This window comes from Solea solea, chromosome 14, assembly GCF_958295425.1.
Source record: "Solea solea chromosome 14, fSolSol10.1, whole genome shotgun sequence".
Classification (NCBI taxonomy): Eukaryota; Metazoa; Chordata; class Actinopteri; order Pleuronectiformes; family Soleidae; genus Solea; species Solea solea.
In genome coordinates, this window is record NC_081147.1 from 4,935,286 (window position 1) to 4,951,494 (window position 16,209).

Genomic DNA, 16,209 nt, shown 5'->3' on the forward strand with positions numbered 1-16,209 from the left:
CATGGTGAATTTGGACAGGTGGCGCCGCACTTATTGGCCCCTCCCACATTCAATTTTCGACGCACATTCCCCGAACCTTTTTCAGACGTAAATTTACACCAGGATTGATGCGGTCACAAATCTGTGAGTTTTGGGGTATGGGAAAGGCCTCAAAAAGGCAATTTACTTTAAGGAATAATAAGAATAATAATAAAAATAACTAGTACCGCGCGCGGTTCTGAACGGGTTCGAGCCGACCCACGCGGGTCGCCGTGTGCCACGGCTCCCCGCGTGCCTCGCGCTCTCACCCGTTCATTCACCGCGCGCGGTACTAGTTATTTTCAGTACTAGTTATTTTCAGCGGCGTCCCCACGCATGTCGATCCAAATTTCTGGGGGAGATCGGGCAACGTATGGCAAAGTTATAGGGCACTTCCTGTTTAAAATGGCAGACTTCCTGTTCAGTCAAGTGCGTGTCCGTAAAGGTGTTCAGGGAACTTCCCTTGTCTTACATATCAAGTTTTGTGCAGATCGGATAATCTTAGAGTTTACTTCCTGTTTCGGACATTCCACTTCCTGTTAGGAGGTCATCTCTTGCAGACATGCTCAGGACAGGTCCCTGGTTTCACATAAAAGGTTTCGTGCAAATCGGACAACGTACGGCAAAGTTAGAGGGCACTTCCTGTTTAAAATGGCCGACTTCCTGTTTGTCTCCGGAAACATGTTCAGGGAAGGTCCCGTAACTCACATATCTAGTTTCGTGTCAATCGGACAATGTAAGACTTTACTTCCTGTTTCGGGCGTTCCACTTCCTGTAGGGAGGTGACCTTTTACGGAAATGCTCAGGACAGGTCCCTGGTGTCACATATAAGGTTTTGTGCAGATCGGACAACGTACGGCAAAGTTAGAAGGCACTTCCTGTTTAAAATGGCCGACTTCCTGTTCGGTCAACGGCGTCTCCGTAAACATATTCAGGGAAGGTCCCGTAACTCACATATAAGGTTTTGTGCAAATCGGACAATGTACGGAAAAGTTAGAGGGCACTTCCTGTTTAAAATGGCCGACTTCCTGTTCGTCTCCGGAAACATGTTCAGGGAAGGTCCCGTAACTCACATATCCAGTTTCGTGTCAATCGGACAATGTAAGACTTTACTTCCTGTTTCGGGCGTTCCACTTCCTGTAGGGAGGTGACCTTTTACGGACATGTTGAGGAAGGGTCTGGGGTCCCACATACAAAGTTTCAAGTGGATACAACAATCCCTGTTGGAGCAGCATCAAAAACTATAAATGTAATTATGTCTGCTGTCACCAGGGGGCGCTGTATTTGAAAATGAATATTTTCATATAGACGTGTTCAGGGCAGGACTATCATTATTCCCAGCAAGTTTGGTTCAGATCGGACCAGGATTGGCAAAGTTGTAACAGTTTGTTTTTTTAGAATTTTCTACCACCACCAGGAGGCGCTGTTTTCAAAATGTACCGTTTCAGCAACATAGTCGTCTTCAGCAACTAACCATCAACAACTATAGCAAGTTTGGTTGGGATCAGATCTTCCATCGCGAAGTTATAAGAGTTTCATTGTCTGTTATGAAAAATTATTATTATCTCCAATTTTGGCGCCCCCTATCTCGTACGCCATACAATATTTTAAAAAGCTTTTGATAACTTTTGATGCTCAACTCGTCCACATTGATCTCACCAAGTTTGAAGGTGATCGCACAAAAGCTCTAGGAGGAGATAATTGAAATACAAGCTGTCATATTGTCTGCTGTCACCAGGGGGCGCTGTTTTCGAAATTTAATATTTTCATATAGACGTCTTTAGGGCCGGACTATCATCAATCCTAGCAAGTTTGGTTCAGATCGGACCAGGATTCGCGAAGTTGTAGCAGTTTGATTTTTTGTCCCAAAAATCCGACTTTGCGTCGTTGCCATGGCAACACCGTTAAACGATTTGTCGTCATATTGATCACGCATCATCTACCATGTGTTTTGACTGTTGTCACCAATTTTGAGTGCGGTACGATTATCTGTGTAAAAGTTATTCCCGAAATCGTAAAAAAACTTTTTTTTTGTGTATTTTCTTTCACCACAAGGAGGCGCTGTTTTCAAACTTCACCGTTTTTTCATAGACGTCTTCAGCCATGGCCCATCATCAATCATAGCAAGTTTGGTTCGGATCGGACCTTCCATCGCAAAGTTATAAGAGGTTTTTTTTTCTGATGCGAAACATCAGAATCATCACGAACTTTGCCGCCCCCTATCTCGTGCGCCGTGCGACATTTGAAAAAACTTTTGATACCGTGAGCTCCTCAACTGGTCCACAGGGACCTCACCAAGTTTGAAGGTGATCGCACGAAAACTCTAGGAGGAGTTAGTTCAAATACCATTGCTGCGAATTCGCCAAAATCGCCCAAAAATGGCCAATCAACCCAAGATGGCGGATTTCCTGTTGGGTTTGGATCATGGTCATAATGTAATTTTTTCTTCATCCTGACCCACTACACATGTGTACCGAATTTCGTGCATGTGCGATATTTGTGTTGGTCATGGTGAATTTGGACAGGTGGCGCCGCACTTATTGGCCCCTCCCACATTCAATTTTCGACGCACATTCCCCGAACCTTTTTCAGACGTAAATTTACACCAGGATTGATGCGGTCACAAAAATTGGTGAGTTTTGGGGTATGGGAAAGGCCTCAAAAAGGCAATTCATTTGGGGGAATAATAAGAACGAGCCGACCCACGCGGGTCGCCGTGTGCCACGGCTCCCCGCGTGCCTCGCGCTCTCACCCGTTCATTCACCGCGCGCGGTACTAGTTATTTTCAGTACTAGTTATTTTCAGTACTAGTTATTTTCAGTACTAGTTATTTTCAGTACTAGTTATTTTCAGCGGCGTCCCTGCGCATATCGTTCCAAATTTCGAGGGGGATCGGGCAAAGTATGACAAAGTTATAGGGCACTTCCTGTTTAAAATGGCAGACTTCCTGTTCGGTCAAGTGCGTGTACGTAAACGTGTTCAGGGAACTTCCCTTGTCTTACATATCAAGTTTTGTGCAGATCGGATAATCTTAGAGTTTACTTCCTGTTTCGGGCATTCCACTTCCTGTTGGGAGGTCATCTCTTGCAGACATGCTCAGGACAGGTCCCTGGTGTCACATAAAAGGTTTCGTGCAAATCGGACAACGTACAGCAAAGTTAGAGGGCACTTCCTGTTTAAAATTGCCAACTTCCTGTTCGTCTCCGTAAACGTGTTCAGGGAAGTTCCCTTGTCTTACATATCAAGTTTTGTTCAAATCGGACAATGTAAGACTTTACTTCCTGTTTCGGGCGTTCCACTTCCTGTAGGGAGGTGACCTTTTACGGACATGCTCAGGACAGGTCCCTGGTGTCACATATAAGGTTTTGTGCAGATCGGACAACGTACGGCAAAGTTAGAGGGCACTTCCTGTTTAAAATGGCCGACTTCCTGTTCGGTCAACGGCGTCTCCGTAAACATGTTCAGGGAAGGTCCCGTAACTCACATATCTAGTTTCGTGTCAATCGGACAATGTAAGACTTTACTTCCTGTTTCGGCCGTTCCACTTCCTGTAGGGAGGTGACCTTTTACGGACATGTTGAGGAAGGGTCTGGGGTCCCACATACTAAGTTTCAAGTGGATACAACAATCCCTGTTGGAGCAGCATCAAAAACTATAAATGTAATTCTGTCTGCTGTCACCAGGGGGCGCTGTATTTGAAAATGAATATTTTCATATAGACGTGTTCAGGGCCGGACTGTCATCAATCCTCGCAAGTTTGGTTCAGATCGGACCAGGATTGGCAAAGTTGTAACAGTTTGTTTTTTTAGAATTTTCTACCACCACCAGGAGGCGCTGTTTTCAAAATGTACCGTTTCAGCAACATAGTCGTCTTCAGCAACTAACCATCCTCAACTATAGCAAGTTTGGTTGGGATCAGACCTTCCATCGCGAAGTTATAAGAGTTTCATTGTCTGTTATGAAAAATTATTATTATCTCCAATTTTGGCGCCCCCTATCTCGTACGCCATACAATATTTTAAAAAGCTTTTGATAACTTTTGATGCGCAACTCGTCCACATTGATCTCACCAAGTTTGAAGGTGATCGCACAAAAGCTCTAGGAGGAGATAATTGAAATACAAGCTGTCATATTGTCTACTGTCACCAGGGGGCGCTGTTTTCGAAATTGAATATTTTCATATAGACGTCTTTAGGGCCGGACTATCATCAATCCTAGCAAGTTTGGTTCAGATCGGACCAGGATTCACGAAGTTGTAGCAGTTTGATTTTTTGTCCCAAAAATCCGACTTTGCGTCGTTGCCATGGCAACACCGTTAAACGATTTGTCGTCATATTGATCACGCATCATCTACCATGTGTTTTGACTGTTGTCACCAATTTTGAGTGCGGTACCATTATCTGTGTAAAAGTTATTCCCGAAATTGTAAAAAAACTTTTTTTTTGTGTATTTTCTTTCACCACAAGGAGGCGCTGTTTTCAAACTTCACCGTTTTTTCATAGACGTCTTCAGCCATGGCCCATCATCAATCATAGCAAGTTTGGTTCGGATCGGACCTTCCATCGCAAAGTTATAAGAGTTTTTTTTTTCTGATGCGAAACATCAGAATCATCACGAACTTTGCCGCCCCCTATCTCGTGCGCCGTGCGACATTTGAAAAAACTTTTGATACTGTAAGCTCCTCAACTGGTCCACAGGGACCTCACCAAGTTTGAAGGTGATCGCACGAAAACTCTAGGAGGAGTTAGTTCAAATACCATTGCTGCGAATTCGCCAAAATCGCCAAAAAATGGCCAATCAACCCAAGATGGCGGATTTCCTGTTGGGTTTGGATCATGGTCATAATGTAATTTTTTCTTCATCCTGACCCACTACACATGTGTACCGAATTTCGTGCATGTGCGATATTTGTGTTGGTCATGGTGAATTTGGACAGGTGGCGCCGCACTTATTGGCCCCTCCCACATTCAATTTTCGACGCACATTCCCCGAACCTTTTTCAGACGTAAATTTACACCAGGATTGATGCGGTCACAAAAATTGGTGAGTTTTGGGGTATGGGAAAGGCCTCAAAAAGGCAATTCATTTGGGGGAATAATAAGAATAATAATAATAATAATAATAATAATAATCCTTCCAGTTTCAATAGGGTTCTTGCAACCTTGTTGCTCGAACCCTAATAATAATAATAATAATAACTAGTACCGCGCGCGGTTCTGAACGGGTTCGAGCCGACCCACGCGGGTCGCCGTGTGCCACGGCTCCCCGCGTGCCTCGCGCTCTCACCCGTTCATTCACCGCGCGCGGTACTAGTTATTTTCAGTACTAGTTATTTTCAGCGGCGTCCCCGCGCATGTCGATCCAAATTTCGGGGGGATCGGGCAACGTATGGCAAAGTTATAGGGCACTTCCTGTTTAAAATGGCTGACTTCCTGTTCGGTCAAATGCGCGTCCGTTAACGAGTTCAGGGAAGTTCCCTTGTCTTACATATCAAGTTTTGTTCAGATCGGACAATCTTAGAGTTTACTTCCTGTTTCAGGCATTCCACTTCCTGTTGGGAGGTCATCTTTTGCAGACATGCTCAGGACAGGTCCCTGGTGTCACATATAAGCTTTCGTGCAAATCGGACAACGTACGGCAAAGTTAGAGGGCACTTCCTGTATAAAATGGCCAACTTCCTGTTTGTCTCTGGAAACATGTTCAGGGACGGTCCCGTAATTCACATATCTAGTTTCGTGTCAATCGGACAATGTAAGACTTTACTTCCTGTTTCGGGCGTTCCACTTCCTGTAGGGAGGTGACCTTTTACGGACATGTTGAGGAAGGGTCTGGGGTCCCACATACTAAGTTTCAAGTGGATACAACAATCCCTGTTGGAGCAGCATCAAAAACTATAAATGTAATTCTGTCTGCTGTCACCAGGGGGCGCTGTATTTGAAAATGAATATTTTCATATAGACGTGTTCAGGGCCGGACTGTCATCAATCCCTGCAAGTTTGGTTCAGATCGGACCAGGATTGGCAAAGTTGTAACAGTTTGTTTTTTTAGAATTTTCTACCACCACCAGGAGGCGCTGTTTTCAAAATGTACCGTTTCAGCAACATAGTCGTCTTCAGCAACTAACCATCATCAACTATAGCAAGTTTGGTTGGGATCAGACCTTCCATCGCGAAGTTATAAGAGTTTCATTGTCTGTTATGAAAAATTATTATTATCTCCAATTTTGGCGCCCCCTATCTCGTACGCCATACAATATTTTAAAAAGCTTTTGATAACTTTTGATGCTCAACTCGTCCACATTGATCTCACCAAGTTTGAAGGTGATCGCACAAAAGCTCTAGGAGGAGATAATTGAAATACAAGCTGTCATATTGTCTGCTGTCACCAGGGGGCGCTGTTTTCGAAATTTAATATTTTCATATAGACGTCTTTAGGGCCGGACTATCATCAATCCTAGCAAGTTTGGTTCAGATCGGACCAGGATTCACGAAGTTGTAGCAGTTTGATTTTTTGTCCCAAAAATCCGACTTTGCGTCGTTGCCATGGCAACACCGTTAAACGATTTGTCGTCATATTGATCACGCATCATCTACCATGTGTTTTGACTGTTGTCACCAATTTTCAGTGCGATACGATTATCTGTGTAAAAGTTATTCCCGAAATCGTAAAAAAACTTTTTTTTTGTGTATTTTCTTTCACCACAAGAAGGCGCTGTTTTCAAACTTCACCGTTTTTTCATAAACGTCTTCAGCCATGGCCCATCATCAATGGTAGCAAGTTTGGTTCGGATCGGACCTTCCATCGCAAAGTTATAAGAGTTTTGTTTTTCTGATGCGAAACATCAGAATCATCACGAACTTTGCTGCCCCCTATCTCGTGCGCCGTGCGACATTTGAAAAAACTTTTGATACCGTGAGCTCCTCAACTGGTCCACAGGGACCTCACCAAGTTTGAAGGTGATCGCACAAAAACTTTAGGAGGAGTTAGTTCAAATACCATTGCTGCGAATTCGCCAAAATCGCCCAAAAATGGCCAATCAACCCAAGATGGCGGATTTCCTGTTGGGTTTGGATCATGGTCATAATGTAATTTTTTCTTCATCCTGACCCACTACACATGTGTACCGAATTTCGGGCATGTGCGATAATTGTGTTGGTCATGGTGAATTTGGACAGGTGGCGCCGCACTTATTGGCCCCTCCCACATTCAATTTTTGACGCACATTCCCCGAACCTTTTTCAGACGTAAATTTACACCAGGATTGATGCGGTCACAAAAATTGGTGAGTTTTGGGGTATGGGAAAGGCCTCAAAAATGCGATTCATTTGGGGGAATAATAAGAATAATAATAATAATAATAATAATAATAATAATCCTTCCAGTTTCAATAGGGTTCTTGCAACCTTGTTGCTCGAACCCTAATAATAATAATCCTTCCAGTTTCAATAGGTTTCTTGCAACCTTGTTGCTCGAACCCTAATAATCCTTCCAGTTTCAATAGGTTTCTTGCAACCTTGTTGCTCGAACCCTAATAATCTTTTGCATTTCAATAGGGTTCTTGCAACCTTGTTGCTCGAACCCTAATTAGCATTTTTAGCTCACAGGCATGTGGGGCTGCTGGTGTACTGCTGCCTCGTATCCACTTACTACATTTACTAATACTAATACACTGGAACCTTTAAATAGAATATTGTGCCCAGTAGTCTTTAAACAAAAATATTTGGGCTAATGGGTGAGATATCAGAGCTGAGCGCTTCTCCTTCTGAGCTGAAACTAGAATACTAAAGAGGCAGTTGGTTCCCACAGGGTCTAACTCACCAACACCAACAACAAAATAATGACTGAACAAACTGGTAGATGAAGGAAAACATTTATTAATGAGGTGTTTCTAAATGTCCTTACAAAGATATGACAATACAGATTACAATTATGTGTAACGATGCTGCATATTCTGGAGACCAAGACCAGGGTACCATAACTCACTTGTAGTCTTTACCCTAATGTCACCAGGCGAGATGAAATCTAAACAGCAGTGGCAGATGTTACATCACTAATACGTGGCTCAGACAAGGAGCTGAACGCACATTTTTTTTTAGATGTTTCTATTTGTTCTTACAGATATATGACAGCATGTTTAATACGTGTAACAGTGCTACTAAAACATGATTCCAACACTTTTTATGATGAGATTTTATGATCGTGTATGACAGGGGTGTCCAACATTCTTTAACGAGGGCCGTCTTCGATAATGTGAAGATTTCTGGGGGCCAGTGGTCCTTTTTTTTTAACAGTAACAAAATAATAATTCATTTTTAAATGGGATTGTAGATGAGATGAGTGCATATAGCTGTACGTCAAATGTGGGTTTTGAAACCAGGACTCCAGTTTTTATACATGGCACCTTTTAAGCAGCTGTTCTGATCCAGTCTTACGTGCAAAGATGAAAATAGCCATACACACAGTATAAGCAGCAGAATCCTGCAAAGCATTGTGGGTAAAAATCATATATGGCAATTTATCTGAGAGGAGCTCGACTGCTGATGAGTCTGTGCAGGTTCTGTGTTGTAGACATATGTAAGGCAGGTGAGGACAGGTGTTAATCTTAAAGGGGCAGTTGTTGTTTTTTTTGGTTTGTTTTTTTGGTTGGGACCAAAGTGTCCACTGACTGTCATTACGATGAGGCCACAAATTGTTATTTAAAAGTAATCTGCTTTGAATCGTAAGAATGACGTCCACCTTAAAGTCGTAGTGTGTAACTAACCCACTTTTATGTTGATTTTTCTGCCTTTGTTCGGTTTTCATGAACATAAAGCATTAAACATTATTCTTATGCTACATCCTTCATCTGAAAACATGACTGACATTTGTCTGTATACGAAATAATGATACTGAACAAGAGGGATGAAGGAAACATTTATTCATGAGATGTTTTTAAATGTCCTTACAAACATATAACACAATGGACTACTAATTATTATGTGTAACAGTGCTACATGCTAAAAGCTAAGCAACGGAGTCAAGATGACACATTTTATCTCAACAGGAAGGACATGTTAGGATTGTAGTCTGTCTCACCAACAATGGTAATGTCAGCATTGTTCACCCTAAAGAGAAACAATTAATGATCAGAGAAATATGGAAAAATTGTATTTCAAGTATAAGGATTGAGTGATTGTGATGGGTAATGGGTTTTAATGTGTGTGTAACGCTTATTGACTCACAGTCTGCTTACACAAAGCAAACATTCGTTCAAGTAGACGAGGCCGTCACTGCCCCACACGGGAAAAAGTAACAGAGGACAATGCTGATTTCTTGTTATCCCGTCGCAGGAGGGCTGCAGGGAAAAAAAAAAAGAATAAGTAAATATATTAAAAAAAAAACAGCATAAAAAAAAACTGTTAAGAACACTTGTTACACCTGCATAAAACTATAATATATTTTTATTGGATTATTCAATTATTTCAACGGCCTTAAAGCTACAGTTGAAGCTTTACAAACTTCAGTTTCTAGTCAAAGGTTGTTTAACCACACTGTTCACGTAGTGATGACGGCGTAATATTATTACAAAGAGGAAAAACCATAACACAATTAAACTCACATGTCCACTTCAAAGTCAACAGTTTTATGCTAATTCGAAATTTCGAAAATAAAAGCTAAAATAAAAAGTGAAGTAAACTTCAGTTAAACGACATCTAAGTCTCGACTAATTCTTCATATGACAAAAGGCTGCTGTGTTTGTGTGTATGTGCTGGTCTGGACCACATAATGAACAGTTTAGTCTCTCTTTAATCTATTATAAAGTCTGGATGTGCGCCATCATATCTTCGATTAAATTCACAATTAAACGATTATTAAGGAAAATAATTTGTTAATTAGTTAATTGGTCAAGTGCTGTTGTGAGGTTATTGCACACAATGCCCTTTTGTCTGGTCATTTCAGCACCACTGACTTTAAACAGCTCCTGACCTGATCTCAAGTGCTGGTGCACTTTGACTGAGCACTGCGCTGTCCGTGGTTCTGATCGCTTCTTCTTTGCTTCCTTTCCAATAAAAAGTCAAATAGTTGGTTGAATATATACTGTATGCTGTGTGTGTGTGTCTGTCGGACAACATGCTCTCTCTCCCTGTATTCTCTCTTTACGAAATTACAGCTATAATCAATTTTAATCTGGATGTGTCGAGATTTAAGTCTATGTGATATTCTGAAACATTGACTGTCAAGTGTTTATCAGAAAACTTGACAACAAGATCAAATTAACACTGAATTTTCTTCTATTTTTACTTTTACTTGTATGAAAACTGATGTTTAATTCAAGTCTATGAACACACTACATAGAGTTTTACGTGATACTCTTGCTCTTTCAAATACATCATAATTTATTTACTTTTTACTTTAAGTATTGATTTTGTACGATAATTACACTTTATGAATGATGATTAATAAAGATAAAAAGTGGAGACAAGAAACTTGAAATAAATTATATTTCATTTCACAGGACATTTGATTAGACCAAATAAAATTAGTGAATGCTTGTTGACACAATATTAGACTGTAAGAAGTTACCATAATACCATTATCATCTAATTAAGCAGAAACAGGTTTTTATGTTTGTTCACTCTCAGGTTTAGATATTTATTACAAAGTGCAAAGAGAAGTTCAGGCTGTAGAAAAGAGATTGAAGGGTGTTTGTGGTTTTTTCTTTGCCTTACCGCTCTGTTGAGTCCTGAATTGTCTTCAGCATCTAAAAGATTATATAATACAATAACAAAATATGAGATACATACTGTTCATACAGACATGCGACACAAATGAAGAATTTAAATTTAGTTTACAGAAATCTTCCTGCCTTTCGCTCTGTTAAAATGTCCAACACTGGCTTTTTAAGTGGTTTCCAGTGACATGGAGTGATGGTCAATGCAGAGTCCTTTCACTCACACATACACACAAAGACTGAGACATGGTCCCAATATAAAAATCTCTTTATTTATGATGCTTTTTAAGCAGGTGTTCAGGTCAATTCTTACCTGCACAGATGAAAACAGCCATACAGATGAGCAACAGGTTCTTGCAAAGCATTCTGGGTAAAAAAACTCACAAAATTCAAATGAAATGTTGTGAATTTATCTGAGAGGAGCTCGACTGCTGAGGAGTTTGTGCAGGTTCTCTGTGGTTGTGATGTTTGGTGCTGACGTGTTATAGTCATATAAAAGGCAGATGAGGCTCCACAGGGCAGGTGTTAATCTTAAAGGGATAGTTAACAAACTTAAAACTTGATCAGGGCGTGAAACAGTGATGAAAGAGTAAATAATTCAGTGATTTAAATTCATCTGCTGATTTGCACAGTGTCTAACTCACCATCCTCCTACACAAACACTCCAACCAAATAATGACACTGAACAAACTGAGAGATGAAGTAAAACATTTTCGCTTCTAAAAGTCCTAACAAATATCTGATGCTCGCTCTCACTTAAAAATGTGGCTACCTTTGAAGGATTTAAACCGATTTTAGCCATTTAACAAAGAAAAGCCTCAAAAAAGTCTACTATATCTCTTGCTGTAACATGTTCCTTTATTCCTTCAAATGTATGATCTGATCCCAGTGTTTTACCTCAACTTGACTTTTATGTGGATTAAGTAAAATAATTTAACAAGTCAAGATATTTCAGCTGCTGAATTGTCCACTGACTGTCATTATGATAAGGTCACACATTGTACACACATTGTTATTTAAAAGTAATCTGGTTTGAATCGTAAGACTGAGGTCCACTTTAAAGTTGTAGTGTGTAACTTTTGGTGCTTTTTGTTTTTTTGAAGTTGATTTTTCTGCCTTTGTTCGGTTTTCATGAACATAAACCATTAAACATTATTCTTATGCTACACTCTTCATCTGAAAACATGACTTACATTTGTCTGTATACGAAATAATGATACTGAACAAACAGAGGGATGAAGGAAAGATTTATTCATGAGATGTTTTTGAATGTCATTACAAACATATGACACTATGGACTACTATTTATTATGTGTAACAGTGCTACATGCTAAAAGCTAAGCAACGGAGTCAAGATGACACATTTTATCCCACCAGGAAGTAAGGGTTAGGATTGCAGTCTGTCAAACCAAGAATGGTAATGTCAGCATTCCTCACCCTAAAGAGAAACAATTAATGATCAGAGAAACATGGAAACAATTGTATTTCAAGTATAAGGATTGAGTGATTGTGATGACTAATGGGTATTAATGTCTGTGTAACGCTTATTGACTCACAGTCTGCTTACACACAGCATACATTCATTTTTGTAGAGGAGGCCGTCACTGCCACACAGGAGATCCACAGTATTAGGACAAACCTGCTTTCTTGTTATCCCTTCGCAGGAGGGCTGCAGGGAAAAAAAAAAAGAATAAGTAAATATAATAAAAAAACACAGCATGACACAAACTGTTAAGAACACTTGTTACACCTGCATAAAACTATGATATATTTTTATTGGATTATTCAATTATTTCAACGGCCTTAAAGCTGCAGTTGAAGCTTTACAAACTTCAGTTTCTAGTCAAAGGTTGTTTAGCCACACTGCTCACGTAGTGATGACGGCGTAATATTATTACAAAGAGGAAAAACCATAACACAATTAAACTCACATGTCCACTTCAAAGTCAACAGTTTTATGTTAATTCGAAATTTCAAAAATAAAAGTTAAAATAAAAAGTGAAGTAAACTTCAGTTCAACGACATCTAAGTCTCGACTCATTCTTTATGACAAAAGGCTGCTGTGTTTGTGTGTATGTGCTGGTCTGGACCACATAATGAACAGTTAGGTCTCTCTTTAATCTATTATAAAGTCTGGATGTGCGCCATCATATCTTCGATTAAATTCACAATTAAACGATTATTAAGGAAAACAATTTGTTAATTAGTTAATTGGTCAAGTGCTGTTGTGAGGTTATTGCACACAATGCCCTTTTGTCAAAGTGTGTGGTCATTTCAGCACCACTGACAGTAAACGTTGTCAGAACCACTGCGCTGTCCGTGGTTCTGATCGCTTCTTCTTTGCTCTCTCCTTTCCAATAAAATTCACATAGTTGGTTGAATATATACTGTATGCTGTGTGTGTGTGTGTTGGACAACATGCTCTGTGTCCCTGTATTCTCTCTTTACGAAATTACAGCTTTAGTCGATTTTAATCTGGACGTGTCGAGATTTAAGTCAATATACTATTCTGAAACATTGAGTGTCAAGTGTTTATCAGAAAACTTGACAACAAGATCAAATTAACACTGAATTTTCTTCTAATTTTACACAGACTGTTTCATAGAATAAAGAGGCACCAGGTGAAAATCTCACTGGTCATTTTTATATAACAACTCTCTATAAAAAAAATTGATTTTTACGTGATACTCTTGCTCTTTCAAATACATCATAATTTACTTACTTTTTACTTTAAGTATTGATTTTGTAAGATAATTACACTATGAATGATGATTAATAAAGATAAAAAGTACAGACACGAAACTTGAAATAAATTATATTACATTGCTGGGGGACATTTGATTAGACCACATAAAATTAGTGAATGCTTGTTGACACAATATTAGACTGTAAGAAGTTCCCATAATACCATTATCATCTAATTAAGCAGAAACAGGTTTTTATGTTTGTTCACTCTCAGGTTTAGATATTTATTACAAAATGCAAAGAGAAGTTCAGGCTGTAGAAAAGAGATTGAAGGGTGTTTGTGGTTTTTTTCTTTGTCTTACCGCTCTGTTGAGTCCTGAATTGTGTTGAGCATCTAAAAGATTATATAATACAATAACAAAATATGAGATACATACTTTTCATACAGACATGCGACACAATGAAGCATTGAAATTTAGTTTACAGAAATCTTCCTGCCTTTCACTCTGTTAAAATCTCCAACACTGGCTTTTTAAATGATTTCCAGTGACATGGAGTGATGGTCAATGCAGAGTCCTTTCACTCACACATACACACAAAGACTGAGACATGGTCCCAATATAAAAATCTCTTTTTTTTATGATACTTTTGAAGCAGGTGTTCAGGTCAATTCTTACCTGCACAGATGAAAACAGCCATACAGATTAGCAACAGGTTCTTGCAAAGCATTCTGGGTATAAAAACTCACACAATTCAAATGCAATGTTGTGACTTTATCTGAGAGGAGTTCGACTGCTGAGGAGTCTGTGCAGGTTCTCTGTGGTTGTGATCTTTGGTGCTGACGTGTTATAGTCATATACAAGGCAGATGAGGCTCCGCAGGGCAGGTGTTAATCTTAAAGGGATAGTTAACATTTTCTTGTTTTGTGGTTGTATGAGGTACTTACACGTAGTCAGGGCTCACTGCGCTGTCTGAACCACCTGCACAGAGAACCAGCTTGAGACGAGACAAGGATGGTGGCTCGCACTTAGCAACATGGCTGCCAGTGAAGGACACAAGGAAAATCGTATTTTAGACCCATAACAAAAGGCTCACCTTAGAAAACTCTTGCCAAAGTCTGAAATATCTCTTTCTATAACAGAGTCAACATCTTAGTTTATTAGGTTTTATCAAATTTTGGACGCTAGACTAAACTATGACATTTTTGTACATCGTTAGTCAAGACCTACTAACCACTACGCCACCATAACACTCAGGTCTGTCATAGTTTAGTATGTCATCCAAAAAGTAACAAAAATGTCTTGGTTTATTATGTTGTCTAAAATTTGAGAAAAATGTCATAGTTGAGCCTGTTATCGGAAATGTGACAAAAATGTCAACTTTAAGTATGTTGTCGAAAATGTGACAAAAATGTCACAGTTTAGTATGTCTTTCAGAATTACACACATTACACAGCGCACCCGTTCCAACCTGGGCTTGAATTCAGGTCTTTATTTTTAAAGGTGAGAGTGCTAACCACTGCACTAACCTTGGAGTCCCTTATTTGGCAGGTTGTCCCAAAAGACCTAAAACGTATGTCGTCCAAAATCACACAAAAAAGTCATAGTATAGCATGACGTCCAAATTCACCCAAACAAAGTAACAGTATAGTATGTCGTCCAAAATAAGTAAAACATGTCATAGTATATAGTATGTCTTCCAAAATCAGTCAAAAAAGTCCTAGTTTAGTATGTCTTTCAAAATCTACACAAAAAAATGGATTACAAAGGGCACCTGTTACAACCAGGACTTGAACCCAGGTCTTTTTTCTTAAAGGTAAGACTCCGAACCACTACACTAATGTATGTCATCCCAAGGCAGTCAAAAAAGTCATAGTATAGTATGTCATCAAAAATCAGTCAAAAAAGTCATAGTATAGTATGTCGTCCAAAATTAGTCAAAAAAGTCATAGTATAGTATGTCGTCCAAAATCAGTCAAAAAAGTCATAGTATAGTATGTCGTCCAAAATCAGTCAAAAAAGTCATAGTAAAGTATGTCGTCCAAATGCAGTCAAAAAAGTCATAGTATAGTTTGTCGTCCAAAATCAGTCAAAAAAGTCATAGTATAGTCTGTCGTCCAAAATCAGTCAAAAAAGTCATAGTATAGTATGTCTTCCGAAATCAGTCAAAAAAGTCATAGGTTAGTATGTCGTCCAAAGTCAGCCAAAAAAGTCATAGGTTTAGTACGTCGTCCAAGTTCAGTCAAAAAAGTCATAGGTTAGGGCAGGAGACTAAATTTGTGTTACTCTTTTGCACCAAATTACATAGAGAAATTAGCATTTTTAGCTCACAGGCATGTGGGGCTGCTGGTGTACTGCTGCCTCGTATCCATTTACTACATTTACAAATACTTATAAACTGGAACCTTTAAATAGAATATTGTGCCCAGTAGTCTTTAAAAAAAAAACATTTGGGCTAATGGGGGAGATATCAGAGCTGAGCGCTTCTCCTTCTGAGCTGAAACTAGAATACTAAAGAGGCAGTGGTTCCCACAGGGTCTAACTCACCAACACCAACAACAAAATAATGACAACAAACTGGTAGATGAAGGAAAACATTTATTAATGAGGTGTTTTTAAATGTCCTTACAAAGATATGACAATACAGATTACAATTATGTGTAACGATGCTGCATATTCTGGAGACCAAGACCAGGGTACCATAACTCACTTGTAGTCTTTACCCTAATGTCACCAGGCGAGATGAAATCTAAACAGCAGTGGCAGATGTTACATCACTAATACGTGGCTCAGACA

General features: G+C 39.5%; 2 protein-coding genes across 2 annotated transcripts; both read right to left on the bottom strand.

Annotated features, from left to right (window-relative positions):
- Positions 1–8,914: 8,914 nt before the first annotated feature.
- Positions 8,915–11,179, bottom strand: LOC131472868 (probable pancreatic secretory proteinase inhibitor). The gene is made up of 4 exons (XM_058650342.1): positions 11,043–11,179; positions 10,728–10,759; positions 9,240–9,352; positions 8,915–9,122 (listed from the first exon to the last, which is right to left on the bottom strand). Exons 1-4 carry the CDS (start codon positions 11,092–11,094, stop codon positions 9,050–9,052), a joined length of 270 nt encoding a protein of 89 aa, XP_058506325.1. The 5' UTR covers positions 11,095–11,179; the 3' UTR covers positions 8,915–9,049.
- A 784-nt stretch (positions 11,180–11,963) lies between these two features.
- Positions 11,964–14,229, bottom strand: LOC131472791 (probable pancreatic secretory proteinase inhibitor). Its single transcript, XM_058650243.1, has 4 exons — positions 14,092–14,229; positions 13,777–13,808; positions 12,286–12,398; positions 11,964–12,167 (listed from the first exon to the last, which is right to left on the bottom strand). Exons 1-4 carry the CDS (start codon positions 14,141–14,143, stop codon positions 12,095–12,097), a joined length of 270 nt encoding a protein of 89 aa, XP_058506226.1. The 5' UTR covers positions 14,144–14,229; the 3' UTR covers positions 11,964–12,094.
- Positions 14,230–16,209: the final 1,980 nt, after the last annotated feature.

Excerpts from the sequence above, each read along its gene's own strand:
- LOC131472791 (XM_058650243.1), bottom strand. The coding sequence starts at position 14,143 with ATGCTTTGCAAGAACCTGTTGCTAATCTGTATGGCTGTTTTCATCTGT. Across the intron at positions 12,399-13,776 it reads ATTCAGGACTCAACAGAGCG|CCCTCCTGCGAAGGGATAAC; the intron begins GTAAGACAAAGA and ends TTTTCCCTGCAG. Across the intron at positions 12,168-12,285 it reads ATGCTGTGTGTAAGCAGACT|GGTGAGGAATGCTGACATTA; the intron begins GTGAGTCAATAA and ends GTTTCTCTTTAG.
- LOC131472868 (XM_058650342.1), bottom strand. The coding sequence starts at position 11,094 with ATGCTTTGCAAGAACCTGTTGCTCATCTGTATGGCTGTTTTCATCTGT. Across the intron at positions 9,353-10,727 it reads ATTCAGGACTCAACAGAGCG|CCCTCCTGCGACGGGATAAC; the intron begins GTAAGGCAAAGA and ends TTTTCCCTGCAG. Across the intron at positions 9,123-9,239 it reads TTGCTTTGTGTAAGCAGACT|GGTGAACAATGCTGACATTA; the intron begins GTGAGTCAATAA and ends GTTTCTCTTTAG.